This window comes from Phasianus colchicus, chromosome 1 (assembly GCF_987193195.1).
Source record: "Phasianus colchicus chromosome 1, bPhaCol1.hap1.1, whole genome shotgun sequence".
Lineage (NCBI taxonomy): Eukaryota > Metazoa > Chordata > Aves > Galliformes > Phasianidae > Phasianus > Phasianus colchicus.
Window position 1 is genome coordinate 133612504 of NC_143436.1, and position 16799 is coordinate 133629302.

Genomic DNA, 16799 nt, shown 5'->3' on the forward strand with positions numbered 1-16799 from the left:
TCACCACTTCTACCCATAGGAGTAGAAGGGCAGGAGTACTGGGCAATAAACTAACTGGGAAGGAAGCAACTCACACTCATCTCACCTTTGTCAACTCAGCTTCTCTAGGAACAGCTCTACCCTGAGGTATCCTCTGGCACACCACTCACGTCAAATTTTGTTATTTTCTATTATTTGTGATGGTAAAATATTACCAGAATTAGTATAACTACAAAAGAATACTTTGCTCCATAACACAGTGATAACTTCAGCAGCTTTTTCTGGATTCTGTGTATTTTATTACAGGCATGTGGCAGGTACCCATTTTGGCCAGAACTTGCAGCTTTATGCTTCCCTTCTTTTTAACATTTAAATGCACAGCCAGGCATCCATCAGAATTTCCAGAAGTTGACACCTTCCACGAAAGCACTGCACAAAAGAATGTGCAGCAGACAGATTCTTCTTACTTTAGCCTCTGCTCCAGTTAAAGTACTGATGAACTCCAATTTCCCATGTCTCTTCCAAGGACTTCAGTATCCCTTCCTTCCTCTGAATCTTGTCCTGGTATCCAGCTGAAAATTGAAGACAAGAAACAAATACCACAGTTCATTTTGCAGAAGAAATGCTTCAGAGCACTTACGCTACTTTGACGCTTTGTAGCTTCAAAATCAAGTTCAAAATGAAGCAGAACTCACTGTACAGGAAGTGAGTAATGCAGCCAACAACTCACAGGGCTTTTCCAAGTCAAGAGACTTAGCAATACCTTAAATCTCATGCAAAGTTAAGTGGTAAGCACGCTGTGCATTCTGAAGTAAGCGCAGTAACACCACAAATAAAGAGTAGCACGGACATGTGAATACAAAGCAATGTAAATCTAGTAGGACCCTTTTTCCAAACAATGGACAAGCAGGATGAGGAAAATTCAGATTGTGTTTGAGGAGTCAACAGCAATATCGGTGGGGCCAGGGATAATTTAAACAGAAGCCTGTGAGAGCCAGGCCGCCTCCCACATAACTTGAAACTCTTTGTTTCATTGAACTCCCTTAATGATCTACAGACATCTGGAGGTGGCTATGCTGCAGCATCAAGTATACATACTTCAAGTACTAACATACCCAGCATATTTTTATGTCTCTTGTCAATTTCTGGGCAAAGAACTCCTATCAAAACTAGGCAAACTTTATCTAATTACATGTTCACAGCTGGCTTCTCACCACTTAGCTTGATAACCAACTATTAAAAAGATAAAAAGCCAAACTCCTTAATCTTCCAAGTGCTTCTAATACCCCACTGCTTACTTTCAGGCACACAAATCCATACCAGTAGTGGAAGTGCCTTTTGACACAACAGCCTTCCAACTCGAGTGCTCTCTGTACACGTTTTCCTATGACTTCACAGACAGAACTCAGCCTAAATCAATACCTCAGTTTACAGCCATAGCATCTATAAGTGATACTTAAATCAAGGCTTGATTAAAAGCAATACTGAGAGCACCCACCTCGCTTATCCCAGCTGTTGCATTCTAAGCTAAATTCAATCTCAATAAGCATCTTTTCCAGCTTACTCACTCGCTACAACTTTGCTGTTCACAATATTCCATATGAAATCCGAGGATCAAAACTGCTCTGTTTGCTGAATTAAAGGTTTTTTCTTTGAAAAACAGAGAGAAGGACTTGAAAGCAACAAACCGCGAGGAGAAACGCAACGCACACACGGGCACTTACCATCGACCTTTTGCACGCAAAAAACGTGAGCTGCAAACCTTTGCAATGCCCTTCCCTCAAGCATTGCCTGGGACTTTTGTTTTCCTGTCGGATGAGAAGCAGAAGGATTAAATCACTCAGGGAGCGCCCTCAGCTCAGAGAGCCACCGGTTCGCCTCGCTGAAGGCAAACTCGCGGCTCCGCCGAGGCACCGTGGCCGGCGACGGCGGCGGGGCTGCGGAGGCAGGGGTCGCTCCGGCTCTCACCTGCAGGACGCAGGGGCTCTCCAGCAGGCACTGCCTCAGGTCCTCCCGCACCCCGCCGCAGGCCCGCCCGTCCTCCTCCTTCTCCTCGTAGTACTTGGGCATGGCGGAGGGACGGCGCTACGCCACACTCAAGCGCCGCTACCGGCGACGAGCGGGCGCCGCCATCTTGGAGTGCGGATTTCCGGTCTGAGCGCCCCGCCCTGCTGCGGCCGCTACGCGTGCGCGTCGCGACGTTGCCGGAAGCGGAACGGGCGGCGGAGCGGGCGAGGGTGTGGCTCCGCCGCTGCCGTCCTTTCCCCGGCGCGATGTTGCCCACCACCTCCGTGGGGGCCCGCAGTCAGGGCAACGGCGCGCTCAGCCCCCGCGATGCGGCGCGGCACACGGCCGGGGCCAAGCGGCACAAGTACCTGCGGCGGCTGCTGCACGTGCGGCAGATGGATTTCGAGTTCGCTCTGTGGCAGATGCTGTACCTGTTCACCTCCCCGCAGCGGGTCTACAGGAACTTCCACTACCGGAAGCAGACCAAGGACCAGTGGGCGCGGGACGACCCCGCCTTCCTCGTGCTCCTCAGCGTGTGGCTCTGCGGTGCGTGCGGAGGGAGAGGCGGGGGGTGGGGGGGAGGCGGGGCTGAGGGCTGCCGCGTAGTGCTGAAGTGAGCTGTGCCGGGTGACAGCGATAGGGTGAGAAGTAATGGCTTTAAGTTGTGCCAAGGGAGGGTCAGGTTGGGTATTAGGAAAGATCTCGTAAAGATGTGGCACAGGCTGCACAGGGAGGTTGTGGATGCCCCATCCCTGGAGTTGTTCAAGGCCAGATTGGATGGGGCGCTGGGCAGTCTGGTCTAGTATTAGGTGGGATGGTTGGTGGCCCTGCGTGTGGCAAGGGGGTTGGAGATTCATGATCCTTGAGGTCCCTTCCAACCCTGCCAATTCTGTGATTCTGTGTGTGTGTGGTGCAGTCACCGTCCCTGGAGGTGTTGAAGAACCGTGTGGATGTGGCACTGAGGGATGTGGTTAGTCCGACCAGCAGCCTACCCCCAGTCCCTACGCTGGGGGTAGGCTGCTGGTCGTACTGGGTGATCTGAGAAGTCTTTCCCAGCCTTAGAAACTCCCTGAGTCTGTCCATGGCTTTGGTTCAGAAGGAGCTTTTACAAAACAATACTCTATTGCAGCATTGTGTGAATTCAGAGCTGCTGCTGCACTGAAGATCACGAGGTTAAAGATAAAAAGGAAACTGGAGATTTTTTAGCACCAAACGCAGAAAAATAACACTGATTTATAATCTTGTGCTTTCATTTCCAAAGCTAATTTTAAAAATCTTTTTCTCTTTTCAGTGTCTACTGTAGGATTTGGATTTGTGCTGGACATGGGGTTTTTTGAAACAATAAAGTTGCTGCTTTGGGTCGTATTCATAGACTGCGTAGGTGTTGGTCTCCTGATAGCAACACTGATGTGGTAAGTAATCATAGAATGGTTTGTGTTGGAAAGGGCCTTTAAGATCATGTAGTTCCAAACCCTGCTCGAGAGAGGCACACCTCCCACTAGACCAGGCTTCTCAAAGCCCATCCAGCCCGGCCTTGAATGCTTCCAGGGAGGGGCCAGCCACAGCCTCTCTGGGCAACCTGTTCCAGTGTCTCACCACCCGCACAGTAAAGAATTTCTTCCTGATATCTAGTCTAAATCTACCCTCTTCCAGTTTAAACCATTTCCCCTCGGAGTTCAGTGCTGCTGTTGGGACACTGATGGGCAATGCTGACTGTAAATTTTGGGCCATTGATTGTTGGACTAGATTATTTTAGCTGTCTTTTCCAAACATGATTCTATGAAACATTGCTTTAAAAAAAACATCTTTTTCTTTACTGGTTCCTGTTAAAAGGTTCATCAGTAGAAAGGCTGTATTCTAGTAAGCATTAAAGTTTTTCTTTCTTTTTATGCTGGTTGGACTTAAACAATAATTCCAAATCAAGAACTTGGTGATCAGAAAGGAATCTTAATTCTTCTGCCTTGTTTCAAGTCCCCTCCTCCTGCACGTGCTTGCCTTTTTTGCAAAAGTTTCTCCTGTTCACAATGAATCTGAGGCCCTTTTTGCCTCACCTTACCCTGCATCCAGGATCTGCCTCCTTCTGACTCCTCTACTGGCATAGAGAAATTTCAGAGGAAGTTACCCTGAAAGATCCGATCTCTTCTTGTTTCTAAGCACACAGAGCTTGTTCTATTTCTAAACAGCATACATTTTCTGATATCAGCAGACCTTACAATGAATTAAATATGAGGTCTTGAGGATTGTTCTGTAGTCTAGAACACTGGCAGTGTTGGTTGTGCAATAGCCAACGTGTAATTACGCTGGTAAATTCTGCACTGAACCATTTAAGGGAAGAGTTCTGGCACTGTATTACCTGCAGTGCATTTCAGCTACTGTTGAATGCAAATACTGAAGTCAGAGTTTTAACAAAAGTATTCTGAGGTTTGGCTTGCATAATTCTTGAGTATTTTTCTCCCCCAGAGCAGAAGTACCAGAGTTGGGATCTCAGACGTAGCTTGCTGTCTCGAACCAATGTTTTGTCAGTCAGCTTCAGTGCTTCACATTAACCACCTTTTCACTTATCTTCGCATGTAGGTTCATTTCTAACAAGTACTTGGTAAAGCAGCAGAACAGAGACTATGATGTGGAGTGGGGATATGCCTTCGACGTTCATCTGAATGCTTTCTACCCACTTCTGGTCATATTGCATTTTATCCAGCTGTTTTTCATCAACTGTGAGTAAAAGATTTTGTCTTCTCTCTGATGAAGTCATCTATCACAGCAGCTGAGAGCAATTTTTCTCTTTCAGATGTCATCATACCTAATTCAGTCATTGGATATTTTGTTGGGAACACATTATGGCTGATTGCAATTGGCTATTATATCTACGTGACATTCCTTGGATACAGTGGTAAGTAATGGCAACTTTTTCTGTAGGACTGAAAGAAAAAGCATTATTTTAGTCTATCAGTGTGTCAGTTTGACAAAGATGTACCCAATGCATGTTTTCATATGCATAAACAACAGAGTTAATATTTTTCACCATAGCAGCTTGTACTTGGAGACCTGTAACATCTCTACTTGTTCTTCTTCTGTAAATCCACTTCAAAACATACAAATAGGATAAAAAATTGTATTGAGGTTAAGTCTGTATTTTTAGGTGACTTTACCTATCCCCCTTAACCCAAGTTCTCTTATATCTGCAACCAGCGCAGGGTTAATAGGACAGCAGAGCAGTACTGTTTCTGTCTTTTCTCAAGGCCCTTCTCCATGAAGCACCTATTTGAAAGAGGACTCCTTTACACGTGCTTCACTTTTGCTTCTTTTTCAGCATTGCCCTTTCTGAAGAACACAGCTATCCTTCTGTATCCGTTTGCACTTCTCATTGTGCTCTATTTGATCTCATTAGCATGCGGATGGAACTTCACCAAGATGCTTTGTTCCTTTTATAAGTACAGAGTGAAATAAAAACAGGACTTTGTTTATCTACTGATTAGTTTTGCTTTATCTTAGCTGTTCTTGATGGCAAAGAAAAACAGTTAAGAACTGATTGTAAATGGTTGTAAATTTCTCTTTATTGTAGATAATTGTGTAAAAAAAAGTTTGAAGTGTCTTTTTTTATTAAAATATTTACACCAGTAAACATGTTAGCAGTTTTGTTCAAATACTTTTGCAGTACATTCCTACAAACAATTGTACATCTGTAACTTAAGTTTAACTGCAACAAGTCTATGTAGCATAACTCTTACTGCAGCTATTTTGCACATACTGGCATAAGCTCTACATTACATGGGTTTTAAGTGACACCAAAGAGCAGTTTTATATAAGAATAATATTGGAATACCTTGCCTTGGGACTGCATGAAAGTAGAAGTGTTAATACTGTTGCAGTGGTAAAGCAACATCTGGCTCCAGGTGGAGAACTGTCCTCTCCTTTTATGAAAGAACTTTAGATCATTTTATTGTAATGACTATTTCAAATATACACGGACAATGCTGGCACACAGAAGTAACATTGATGCAAGGCACGATTACCATGACCCCATACCAGGTTTCCAAATATAGCAGCAAGTTTTTTAATCTAATCTAGAGAAGTCCAATGGGTATTATTACATCCACTATTACAAGTGGGATGTTAATGAAAGTGGAAGGAAAGTACGAGTTAATTTGGCCACACAGGCTTATGGCATTGCCTACAGCTGTGAAGTCCACAAGGCAGGAGTTATAAACTGACCATCACAAACAACACCTTCTGGAAAATGAAGATGATGACTTCCCTAAGACTGTGTTCAATATGAAACGTGAGCACTAGGATTCAGTTTCAAAAACAATGCAAGAGTAAACTGCATACAGTAAGACTTTGTATTTCAACACTAGAATTTGATCTCTAAGGAAAAACTATATCTTATCTTAAAATACCAAATATGCTGGCAGTGCATCTTACAGTACTGTGTGTTTCAGCCACTGTTAAGGCTTGAAGAGAATTGTGTTCCCCCCTCAGCAGTCACTGAGCAACGTTCCCCTTTTAACAAGGAAAGCACTGAACCGCTGACACAAGGAAGGCTAAGATTCCAGTCTGCCCTGGCTAACGAGCTCCCGTCCTGCAGGCAGCTATGGCCTTACTGTACTACATTCCCTAAAAGGAATCCTAGCACCACTTAAGTTTAACACTGAAAATTCTTCATATTTAGCGCCCTCTGGTACAACGCCATTGAAATCAATGGAGGACTTGGGGCCTGTGTACCTTGCCTTCAGAGTTCATCCCCTCAAAACAAGGCTTCATAGTTCTCACAATTAAGCTACTTGAAGTTGTAGCTGCTCACTGTTCACAGCAGAAATCAGCAAAACCCTTAAGAACTAAAACACTCAAAGAATAATTCATTATGTCTGTATGGGGTGTGTTTTAAAGCAGTAATTGATGCTGGCCTGAAAACACCAGCTGCTTAAAAGCCATTCAGCATTACACTGCTAACCGTAAAGATAGAAAGCATAGGGCTTTTTCTTTCTTCTACTACAGCTTCTTGCCTTCACTTGTTCAGAACACATCCCTCCTTGTAAGGACAAATATAAAACTCAAGGTTGATGTATTTCAGAGGGACAAGGTTTGAAAAATCGGATTTTTCTTTTCCATGAAATTAAAACAATATTCTGCCAAGTTGGAAGCAACCTACAAATTACTACAATACTTCATTTGCAGCAAGCATTTCCAACAACAACAAAAAAACCCATTATTGAAGTGATACCTATTAAAAAAAAAAAAAAAAAAAGGAAAAATGTTACATTGTCATTTGATTTTGCCAAATACCAACCACACTCCAGCCCATTCAAGGAATGATTTATACTGTATGGGCCAAGTGTAACTTGCTTTGCTCTTGACTGACTCAAGATACTTTAAAATAGTTTCTTTCAGAAGAGTTAGAACGTGTGACAGAAGAGTGCAGCCTTCCACTGGCCCATAAGTCTGATAGTTAACTTTCCTAAACCTTGTTTCAGTTAAGGAAGAATCAACGTGCCTTTAGGAATATTTTCTATCACTACCAACAAATTGTTAGGATGCCTACAAAAGCACAAAGACTTAAACAGTATTTTAGAAAAACGTATATTAAAAAAGTGCTAATGGGATTATACTCTGTTCACATTACTTTGTTTTCAGTAGGACTACCCACTAATCGTGCACGGCAAGATTATACTGAGAGTTTTATATTTCCTTGCTCCAGAGCAACCATGATCAGCTCCAAAGAGCCGGTGCTATGATCAGCTGCTCTGCTTGGCATCCAATACATGACACTAAGAATAATTCAACCAAAAAAATGATTTTTTCTGTTAATGACTTTGGGTTCAAGTCATCTTTTCTGAAGCAGCTAATAGGATCTTAGGTTTATTTTGAAACACTTGTCATTATTTGATTACCATAAGATTCACTGACCTACAGGATAAAAAAAAAAGATGTTAGTTAAATGTAGGAAAGCAATTTTATCCAAATCAGGTAATTGGTTTAAGATGCTGAGAGGAACTCTTGTGGTAATAATTTAACTTATGACACATGTAAGATACACGGCCCATCTGGAACATACCCAGAGTAACTGAGGCAGTGACTGTTGAATCAAGCAGCCAAAGCATTCTTATTTCAGCAGTAATTCCAGGAAGGAGACTTGCACTTCATTAGACTGACTTGAGGATTAGAATTTGGAAGTCTGAAAGTCCAAAACAGCTCTGTAGAGATAATTTCCAAGCAATTTTGCAGAACTTCCTGATAGATCTGAATTTACAATTGTGGCACAATTATTGCAAAAATATATAAGCTGAAGAAGATCATAAGCGTTCAGGGAGCCCAACTCCTGCTGACACAATGCAATAAGAATGCAACCATCTTTAAGAAGAAACAAAACCAAAACCTCTATGCTTTATCAAGCACTAGTTAATTTGTTGCTTTTGACAAATGTCATCTTGATGTTCTCGAGAACTAAATGTACTGGTAAACCCCCCAGTTTGGTAGTGAATGTTGTAAGGGATTTATCTAATTACATCTGTTATCAACGATTCATCTTAACAACTGTGAAACATTAGAAACAGTGCTGTTTTGAGAGTAAGCACATCATCAATAAATGGAACCAATGAACTTAGGAACTGATGGAAAAAGATAAAGGTCATGATCAACAAAACAACTTATTTTAAGAAACTATGGTACTTTATGTATTTCTGCAATCAAAACCATAGGAAGTAGCTAAAGCCTACCTTGACTCCATCATTCATTCACAGACACAGCTGAGAAGAAAACCTACTTCCTTAGACCTGTGCTAGTTAATGTGTGATAAAAAGCCACTGCAGGCTAATACTTTGATGGAATGATATTGTGCATACAACAGATTGGAATATGGCAGCACAACAGGCTAGATTCAGGTAGAATTTTGAGCCAACCTTCCTCACTTTTATTTACAGCAGCTGATATAATCAGAAAAAAAAAGCAAACAGGGTTTGCCTGATAGGTTTCTTATTTTTTCTACTTCAACCTGTCCATCTACACAGGGCTTCTGTGTACAAATCATATCTTCCCTGCGCCTTCAGACAATATAGCTAAAACAAAATGACTGGTCTGTAGAAGTAGTTCTGCTTATCAACTTGAGTATTGCTGCTCTGCCTAAGCTACAACACATTTGGCCAAGGAGGCAGAAGAAAAGACAAGTTGACTGTATCCCAGTGGTAATAGCTCTTATCTTGCAGTGCTGAAGTCAGGTCTAGGCTCCTGCTCCTTGTGAGTAGGTCACGAAAAAGAGGCCAAACCCATTAGAACTTTCCTGCTAGAGACATGAACCCAAGATCTTCACCCTAGATTACAGACCCTGCAGCAGGCTTTGCATGTCTGTGCCCAGACCACAGAGTTGCTGGGGATCAGGGAGCTCCTCCTCATAAGGAAAACTGCACCAGCTTTGGAGACGTCCGTTCCAAGAGGCTGCTTCACAGCATGGCTGAGAATCCCCAGGCCAAGGAGAGGCCTCCCTCCAGCATCAATCAGGCACTTCATTCCTACTGGAGAGGAAACCCTGTTTCTTCTTCCTGACCATCTCTGACCAGGTAACTTAAATCTTCCCACATCTGTGTCATGGAAGCACTTTCACTTAGGCTGAAGGACTCTTAAGAACAGTGGCAGCATTAGTACTGCAACAATTCCATTCTGGATTTAATCCAAACCCCTTTTCCTGACAGAGTTTCTAATTTAAGATCACTGTTGCTTCCTTTGCAACAAAAATGCAGAGCACTAACTAACTCCTTATTAGGGGCCCAATTCACTTCTCATTTTAATCAGAGCAAGTTATTACATTGATCACTAAAGGAGTCAACCCAAAGCCTTATTTTTAAACAATGGAAGAAAATATAAATAAACCAGAACTACTCACTGTGATGTATCTAAAAGAAACACTGCAGTGACTCCTTAAAAGATCTCTGTAGATCAAGTGTATCTAGTTACTTTTGAAAGAAGTTAACCTCTGTCATTCCAAAAGCAAAGCTGGGGAATACTTTTTTTAGTACAGAAAATGAATTTGTCCAGGCTAGGAAATGCCTAAAAAGTTTTGTTGTTTTTTTTTCCTTTTTTTCCTTTTTTTATATAAAGAACAGTTTGGAATTGAAAAACTCTTCTAAAATGCAATGGATTATTGTATCTAAAATCACTGCAGATTTAGTACATAATATGAAATAAGACATTTCAACATGCTCTTCATGTGGCTACAAACTGTACATAGTGGAATTTCATTGTTCCAAAGAAGAATCCTCTTTAGAACTCTGTTAAATGCCTCTGAACACAATTCAAATTCTGTGTACAAAACTACATAATTTAGAAACTTAAACTAGTTGTTTTTGTAACATGGCAGTATATTTGAAATATGGTATTAATTTATGTTTGCTTCTGCAAAGAAAAATGTAGAAAGATAACTTAAACTAGAGAATTCATAAGAAAAACTATATCAATTTAAAATTTTACTGCATAAAAATATGTACTTTTCAAATTATTTTAATAAATTAAACATCCCTAACATTTTTAATATATATCCCTGACAATCTATAAAAGAGGGTTCTTGTTATAGAAAATAAATGAAACTCCGAAAGTACCCCCTTCATAAAACATATTTAACAATAATTATATATTTTTCTTCTTTCAGGAATGTAACAATATGTACAACTTCTCTATATTACTATACTATCAAAATAGTACAGATTAAGCGTAGTAGGGTTCTGCAACTGTAAGATGGTAAAGTCATGTTGAAGTGGAGGGCAACTGAGGCCTCAGACGAACGTTATCAGTGTGGAGCATCAGTTTCTGGATGGATCAGATAAGAAGGGGTAAATACAATCTTCTCATCTACAGTAGATTTCACGAGAGGTAGAGTTCAAGTGAAAATGAAAAATTTGGAATAAGGTGCATGCTCAGTATTTTCAATTTGTGACTCGTTAAGGATGTCAGATTTCATAGGAAAAGTTTTCAAGGATTCCTTCTTATCCCTCTAATGGGGATTTCAATGATCAGTTTGTCATCTTTTTAATATGAATCTGAAACAGAAAAGCAGAAAAAAAACCCATTACATTTTAAGGAGATTGCAGTTCTCTCAGTAATAGGAAAGAAATGTTTTCAGTGCTAGCCAAAATTTTGAGTTTCAAACACACTGAAGGAATGAAGAAATCTCACATTTGCAGTTTTTATTTTTAGAAGATTATACCATCTCTCACCTCATTCAGAATTGCCCAGACTGCTGAATTTTGTATTACTGAAAGCCGGAATGATGAAATAGGGTTTAGGCTGGGGTCAACCATTCCTTCAGCTACGCCGTTTTCAAACTTCCCTGCAACAGAAGTGAAAGCATACCCTCAATTAACTTCTAGTCAACAAAGCACAGACTCTGTGTCCAAAAAAATGCATCTACAGTATCACAATTCACAGCTGATACCGGGTGCTGCTGAATGCAGGGCTGACTGGAATCATTAGTATCATGGTCTAGTATTAGATATGGAGGTTGGCGGCCCTGCCTATGGTAAGGGGGTTGGATATTGATGACCCTTAAGGTCTCTTCCAACCCAAGCCATTCTATGATTCTATGATTTCTCAAAATAGAATACAGCCAATGTCTTTGGTATCAATTTGCTGACACTATAGCAGCAATCAAGATAGGAGATGTCATCAGAAAAGCCAGACCTGAACAGGATTATACTAAAGAATCAGAACTTCAGAACTGTCTGCACTATGAGCATCCTGAAGATCATAGGGGATTTTAGTACAGATTTTCATGTAATACCGTGGACCTAAATATGAAGTCCCCAGATTACGTGTGAAAGAGCATTGAGCACATTCATGCTTAATGTACTGCTATTTAAAGGATCCTTAAATATATTACAATTAATAAGAATCCAGATTAAAAGCCCCGTTAGAAATTTACACTTGAAATGTAAGTTCATCAACTGTAATTCATTTAGATTAAGATGAAATTAAGATGAAAAAAAATAAATTTCTTTCATTATAATTGGGAAACCCAGCCTATATCAAACACAGTAAAAAAACAGTTGGATCGAAAAGTATCCAAACCTGATCCACAAGTAACATTTCTCTTTCTTGACAACAGGTATCCTCCCATTTCCTGCCCCTTTCCCCAGCAGACATTTGGTTACAGAAATGCCAATTCATCCCATGACAAAAGGGCTGATTGTCTGACTGTAGGGTTGGTTCAAACCTCAGCCCCTGTTGACAGGCACTCAAGACAACAGCTCACTGGGAGAAACTCGTGTAGCCACAGGACATGAGAGATGATCTTAAGCAACCTGGAGATGCTTCAATGGTAATGTAAGTCGATGTATTCTGGCAGAGAAGTTGGGCATGGCTGCACTACAGTTAGCAGTCATAACAGGCCTTTGTTTAGTACATCAATCTCAAAGAATATACATTGGAAGCAATGTTAACTAAAGTCTAGAAGGTCACACATCCAAAATGAAGAACAAAACCCAGATATAGGTTTGGTTTTAAAGTGTCTTATTGGTTGTAGTAGTAACAAAACACATGGCATTCTATATGAGTAAGAAAAAAGCATTGCTGTCTGTGGCATACCTATTCTGAAGTAACCATCTTCTAAGCGTTTGTCTTTGGTTTCTTTGCTTAATACCAATTCTTCATTCTACAATAACAAAGCACAGATAAGTTTATTTATTTTTCACATATAACATTGCCAAGGAAGGCCAAATTTGTACACACTTGTTATATATCCAGCATCCAGCTTCTTTAAATAAATTATAAACCAGTACAGAATACTTATTTATAGCCTTTGGTAAGCCAATGCAAAATAAGTACTCCAGAATAGAACTGCATTTGGCTTCAAAGTAGAAGAAGGAAGTATTCTAAGTGCCCCACTTAACTGATATGTCAACTGCCACATGAACAAAATACATAGCAGACAGGAGAAAGAAAAAGAAAAGCAAAAGCAAAATCTTGCCTTGTTTTCCTATGGTTGAGCCAGAGGTTTCTTTCAGGCCAAATTAAACTTACAGCTCTTTTTTTTTTTTTTATATATAAGAATTTGGATAAAATGGAAAGCCTTCAGACCAGCAAGGGAAGCATTTCAATTATCACTGCCTTACTGAAAAGGGTGGATACCAATAAGCTTCTTTCGTAAGCACAGAAAAATAAAACTGTAGACCAGAGCTTCAAAAACAGCCTGAAAATTACAACCAGAATCACACAACCCAATACTAAAAGACCCATTATAAGAATTTCCTAGGAAGCAGTTACAATTTCTTGACAGGCACAATACACAGGACATTAAGTCCATCTACTATTTGTTTTCCCCCCCCTCAAGTCCCAGATCAATCCAGTCTAGTTTTTGGCACTATGCAATCCCTCCATGATCATTTACTTATTATTGTTTTTCTTTTTTTTAATTTGGAATATGGCACTTATAGATTTCAAGAAACCTGCATCAGTTGTATGGGAGAAGACAGGCATACTTTTCTATTTTAATATAAATTATAAATTATATTAACCATATAAAACAAATTTGTTTGAAGTCATATCCTAAATCATTCCCAGAGTTTTGTGATATAAATGATTAGGTGTAATATCCAACTGAAGAAAAAGAGCCTGTATCGTCTGGCTTCAAGCTAGAATATATTTTAGACAGTATAGTGCTCCCCTGAAATAAAATTCAGACTGATTTATGGCAGAAAAAATTAGATCATCAAGAGAAAGACACAGATTTAGTCTGGGAATCCAGATACTGAAAAATATGTAAGGATTTGTGGTAAGGTCTGGATACATGTCAATTCCTGAACCAAGTTGTTTTTTTTTCCTTATCTAGGTCAAAAAGGAGACTGATTTAGCTTTCCCCTTTTCCAAAATACACAGGAAAGGGCAGATTATTTGGTTATTTTTTGTTTTAAATAGTAACAGTGAATTGGAAGAAAATGAAGTTGTTCACCTCCAAATCACCATCAATACTTGTAGCAGGCTGCGTTCTGAAGGAATATCTGCATAGTTCCAATAATTTTCTGTGAATAGAGCCAATCTTGAAAAAAGTACAAGTATCAAAAGCCTACAGTTAGAAAAGAAACCATCTTGTCTATCTTGCTCTGTTAAAAAAGGGAAGTCAATATAATTACGAGGCTTTGCTTTTATCCTATAATGAAGGAGAAACAAATCAACGTGTTCATACCTGAAAAGGCAAAACTTCCACGGTTGTGTTTAGAAGTATATCTCCTGGATGCTCTGGATTGCCACTGTGGAATAAGTACCTATAAATAAAAAGGAAACATAAGACAGTCTACATATATCAATCATCAATCAATCAATAGCTATGTTACCACCTTACGTATTACTAAACACTTTATCTGAGTTATAATAATAAACACAAATTTTACACTAGACCTACATCAAGTGATGATTGAAAAAGTGAAAGATGGTTTCACATACTACTGTAATTGAAAGGGCTAGCTAAAATTTTTGCATTTGTTAAAGAGCAGCTGGGTAACGTTTTACTAGGAAGATCCCTAGATCTGGTCTCCACACATTGCATTACACAAAGCAGCCAACACTGTAACTACTACTGCCAGGCATGCGCTGGCATCACTTCCAACCTCTCTCCTTTGCTTCCCACGTCTGGCCAAGTCAGCCCATTCTTGTGCCACCAGAATGAACTCTGCAGATCTATTCTGAACCCGGTCAGGAAACGTATCTGCATGGACTCTCTTGCCAGATTAGTTTTCCCTGAGACCTGACCTCTGCTCTGGTTCTTTGCACAGCCTCATTAACGACTCTGCCAGGAACTCCCAGCCAATACACTAATGATATCTGAATTCAAACTTCTATTCCAGAGACAGATTATATATATATTTTCTTTCTTTGTTAACAAAATCGTGTGTTGTGGTGTTGTTTATTTTTAAATGTACAAAGGATTATTATATTACATACCTGTAGAAAGTCCCCATTAACCTCATTCAAATGAGTAATGAATGATTTTTTGTAATGCAAAAGAACAAATTTTAAACTGTACCCAAACCTTCCCTAATATTTTTAAATAGCGAAGTGCAAGTCTTAGAATTCTAACTACCCCCTCCCCAACAGTTTTTGCAATACTACACACCTGCAGATAGTCAGTTACAAAAGACAAGCTTTAATTTCTCTTTATATATAAACACAAAGTTCATGCCTCTTGATACCAAATAGACATACACATGTAAATAAGTAACAATATTTATTACCACTAGGTGGTATCAACGCTTGAAAAGTTGCTCATTCTTATTTTTTTCTAGGACCACAGAGGTGTTTGTTCAGATTACTGTCTGAAAACTGCTTGTATATTACACCTACTCAAAAGACACTTTTAACAAACCTAATTTACTGTTAATACATTCAAATGAATATGTAAAAAAATCTATCAACACATTTCAAACCTTCCTTCAATTGGAAACTAGAGAAATAAACATTAAGCACTACCTTCCACATTAAACACATCACCAGCCAGGGACAAAATTAGTTCAGAAATTATCACTTGATTAAAATTACAAACATTAGCTCCACTTGCAATTTATTAAGACATAATTGCAGATGTCAATTCCAGATTGTCTTTATCCAGTATGTCTGAAGCTAGGTAAATACTTGCCATTAATCCATACTCCATAGCTACAAGTCAAGAAGTAGAACAGAGTCCTTTGACCCTGAATTAGAAATGTCTGTGGTAATAAGCTAATAGGAATTAATTTAAAAACACACAAACACACAGAGGCATGTAGCATTTATCAAGGCTCAGCAGAGTCAAAATCATACATTCAGATTTCAGATAGCTACACTGATCCCCACTGCACTGATTTCAGCAGAACTGCAAGACAACTGGATCCGGTCAGCTCCAACACTGCATGTACTTGTGTGCAATTGTGATCGTGTGCTCCCAGTGGAAAACAACACCGTGGGGGTGGTCCGTGTTGGGGGAGGCAGTGGTTGGGTTCTGTTTTGTTTCAAGAACAGCCCTACTGCCACAGCAGCCATTTCTCCTACAGTGCTGACTTCTGAAACTCAGGTGGGGTTTCTCCCCCAGCCCCAGAACTTACCAGGCCAGAAGGGCATCAAGCTCAAAAGCTGGCAGGATGCTGAAACCATTATGGGAAGTAATGAAAACTATTTCTCTGTAATCAAGCCCACTTTTTTTCAGTCTGTTTTCTATATCTGTCTATCATATGCACATACATATAACATATGCGTATGTCACATCTTATTTAAGATTATGTTTAGAACAGAAGGGATATTTTTATATCTGAGCCCTGCCTGAACGCTTGTCAGATAACACCTACTCTGACAGCAGTTGCACAGATACGAAAAATAGAAGCATGAATGCACATAACACAGCTCATATCTATAATCAATCTGCTTAGAAATACAGTTTATGAATTAGAAAATTCACTCTGAAATAACATTTAATTTACAAATGAGCGGCTGTTCTACAGCTCCTAAAAGCAGCCTCAGTTAGCTGTTCTTTTATGAAGCTCGTCTCCTTGACACACTGATAAATCACAAGCTTTCAAGGCTTTCAGGCTATGAAATGTTTTTCTGGAGACAGAGACAGAAAGCCACCGAAGTTGCTGTGCTTTTGGTTAAGTCATTCTGACATCTGTCCTGGGATTTATAGGTGACAGCCCTGGGAAATACTAAAAACCATGCGCCTTTTTTTTCTCCACTTTGTTTAACTGATATTTTTCCCTAGGATGGAATCAAAAACATTTTTGTCTATTTGCTACTCAAACATAACGCCTTCTGAACCATTCTTTCAAATTAGAATTCTGAAAGCCACAGGCCTGTTAAGTATAATAATC

At 39.8% G+C, this 16799-nt stretch overlaps 3 protein-coding genes across 4 annotated transcripts in view; 1 reads left to right on the forward strand and 2 right to left on the reverse strand.

Annotated features, from left to right (window-relative positions):
- Positions 1-242: 242 nt before the first annotated feature.
- On the reverse strand, positions 243-2194 carry COA5 (cytochrome c oxidase assembly factor 5). The gene is made up of 3 exons (XM_090127120.1): positions 1948-2194; positions 1704-1787; positions 243-551 (listed from the first exon to the last, which is right to left on the reverse strand). The coding sequence occupies exons 1-3, from the start codon at positions 2047-2049 to the stop codon at positions 510-512; spliced, it is 228 nt and encodes a 75-aa protein (XP_089983246.1). The 5' UTR covers positions 2050-2194; the 3' UTR covers positions 243-509.
- A 58-nt stretch (positions 2195-2252) lies between these two features.
- UNC50 (unc-50 inner nuclear membrane RNA binding protein) lies at positions 2253-5455 on the forward strand. Of its 2 annotated transcripts, none has more exons than XM_090127105.1 (5): positions 2253-2532; positions 3278-3398; positions 4561-4700; positions 4775-4876; positions 5297-5455. In XM_090127105.1, exons 1-5 carry the CDS (start codon positions 2253-2255, stop codon positions 5431-5433), a joined length of 780 nt encoding a protein of 259 aa, XP_089983231.1. In that variant the 3' UTR covers positions 5434-5455. The 2 variants fall into 2 exon arrangements, with proteins under 2 accessions (XP_089983231.1, XP_089983237.1); XM_090127111.1 differs by lacking the exon at positions 5297-5455 and adding an exon at positions 5226-5254.
- Positions 5456-5554: 99 nt separating this feature from the next.
- The window catches only part of MGAT4A (alpha-1,3-mannosyl-glycoprotein 4-beta-N-acetylglucosaminyltransferase A), a 77967-nt gene continuing 66722 nt past the window's right edge, over positions 5555-16799 (reverse strand). The window contains exons 13-16 of the mRNA XM_031605236.2: positions 14150-14228; positions 12553-12619; positions 11187-11299; positions 5555-11009 (exon numbers count right to left, since the gene is read on the reverse strand). Coding sequence (XP_031461096.2) covers positions 10983-11009; positions 11187-11299; positions 12553-12619; positions 14150-14228 — 286 coding nt within the window. The 3' untranslated portion in view covers positions 5555-10982. The remainder of the gene's footprint in view (positions 11010-11186; positions 11300-12552; positions 12620-14149; positions 14229-16799) is intronic.

What these genes read in the sequence shown, in the direction of transcription:
- COA5 (XM_090127120.1), bottom strand. Translation starts at nt 2,049, where the DNA reads ATGCCCAAGTACTACGAGGAGAAGGAGGAGGACGGGCGGGCCTGCGGC. An exon ending in AGAGCCCCTGCGTCCTGCAG is followed by an intron (nt 1,788 to 1,947) that starts GTGAGAGCCGGA and finishes CTCATCCGACAG; the next exon opens with GAAAACAAAAGTCCCAGGCA. An exon ending in TTGCGTGCAAAAGGTCGATG is followed by an intron (nt 552 to 1,703) that starts GTAAGTGCCCGT and finishes TTCAATTTTCAG; the next exon opens with CTGGATACCAGGACAAGATT.
- UNC50 (XM_090127105.1), top strand. Translation starts at nt 2,253, where the DNA reads ATGTTGCCCACCACCTCCGTGGGGGCCCGCAGTCAGGGCAACGGCGCG. An exon ending in CCTCAGCGTGTGGCTCTGCG is followed by an intron (nt 2,533 to 3,277) that starts GTGCGTGCGGAG and finishes TTCTCTTTTCAG; the next exon opens with TGTCTACTGTAGGATTTGGA. An exon ending in GACATTCCTTGGATACAGTG is followed by an intron (nt 4,877 to 5,296) that starts GTAAGTAATGGC and finishes CTTCTTTTTCAG; the next exon opens with CATTGCCCTTTCTGAAGAAC.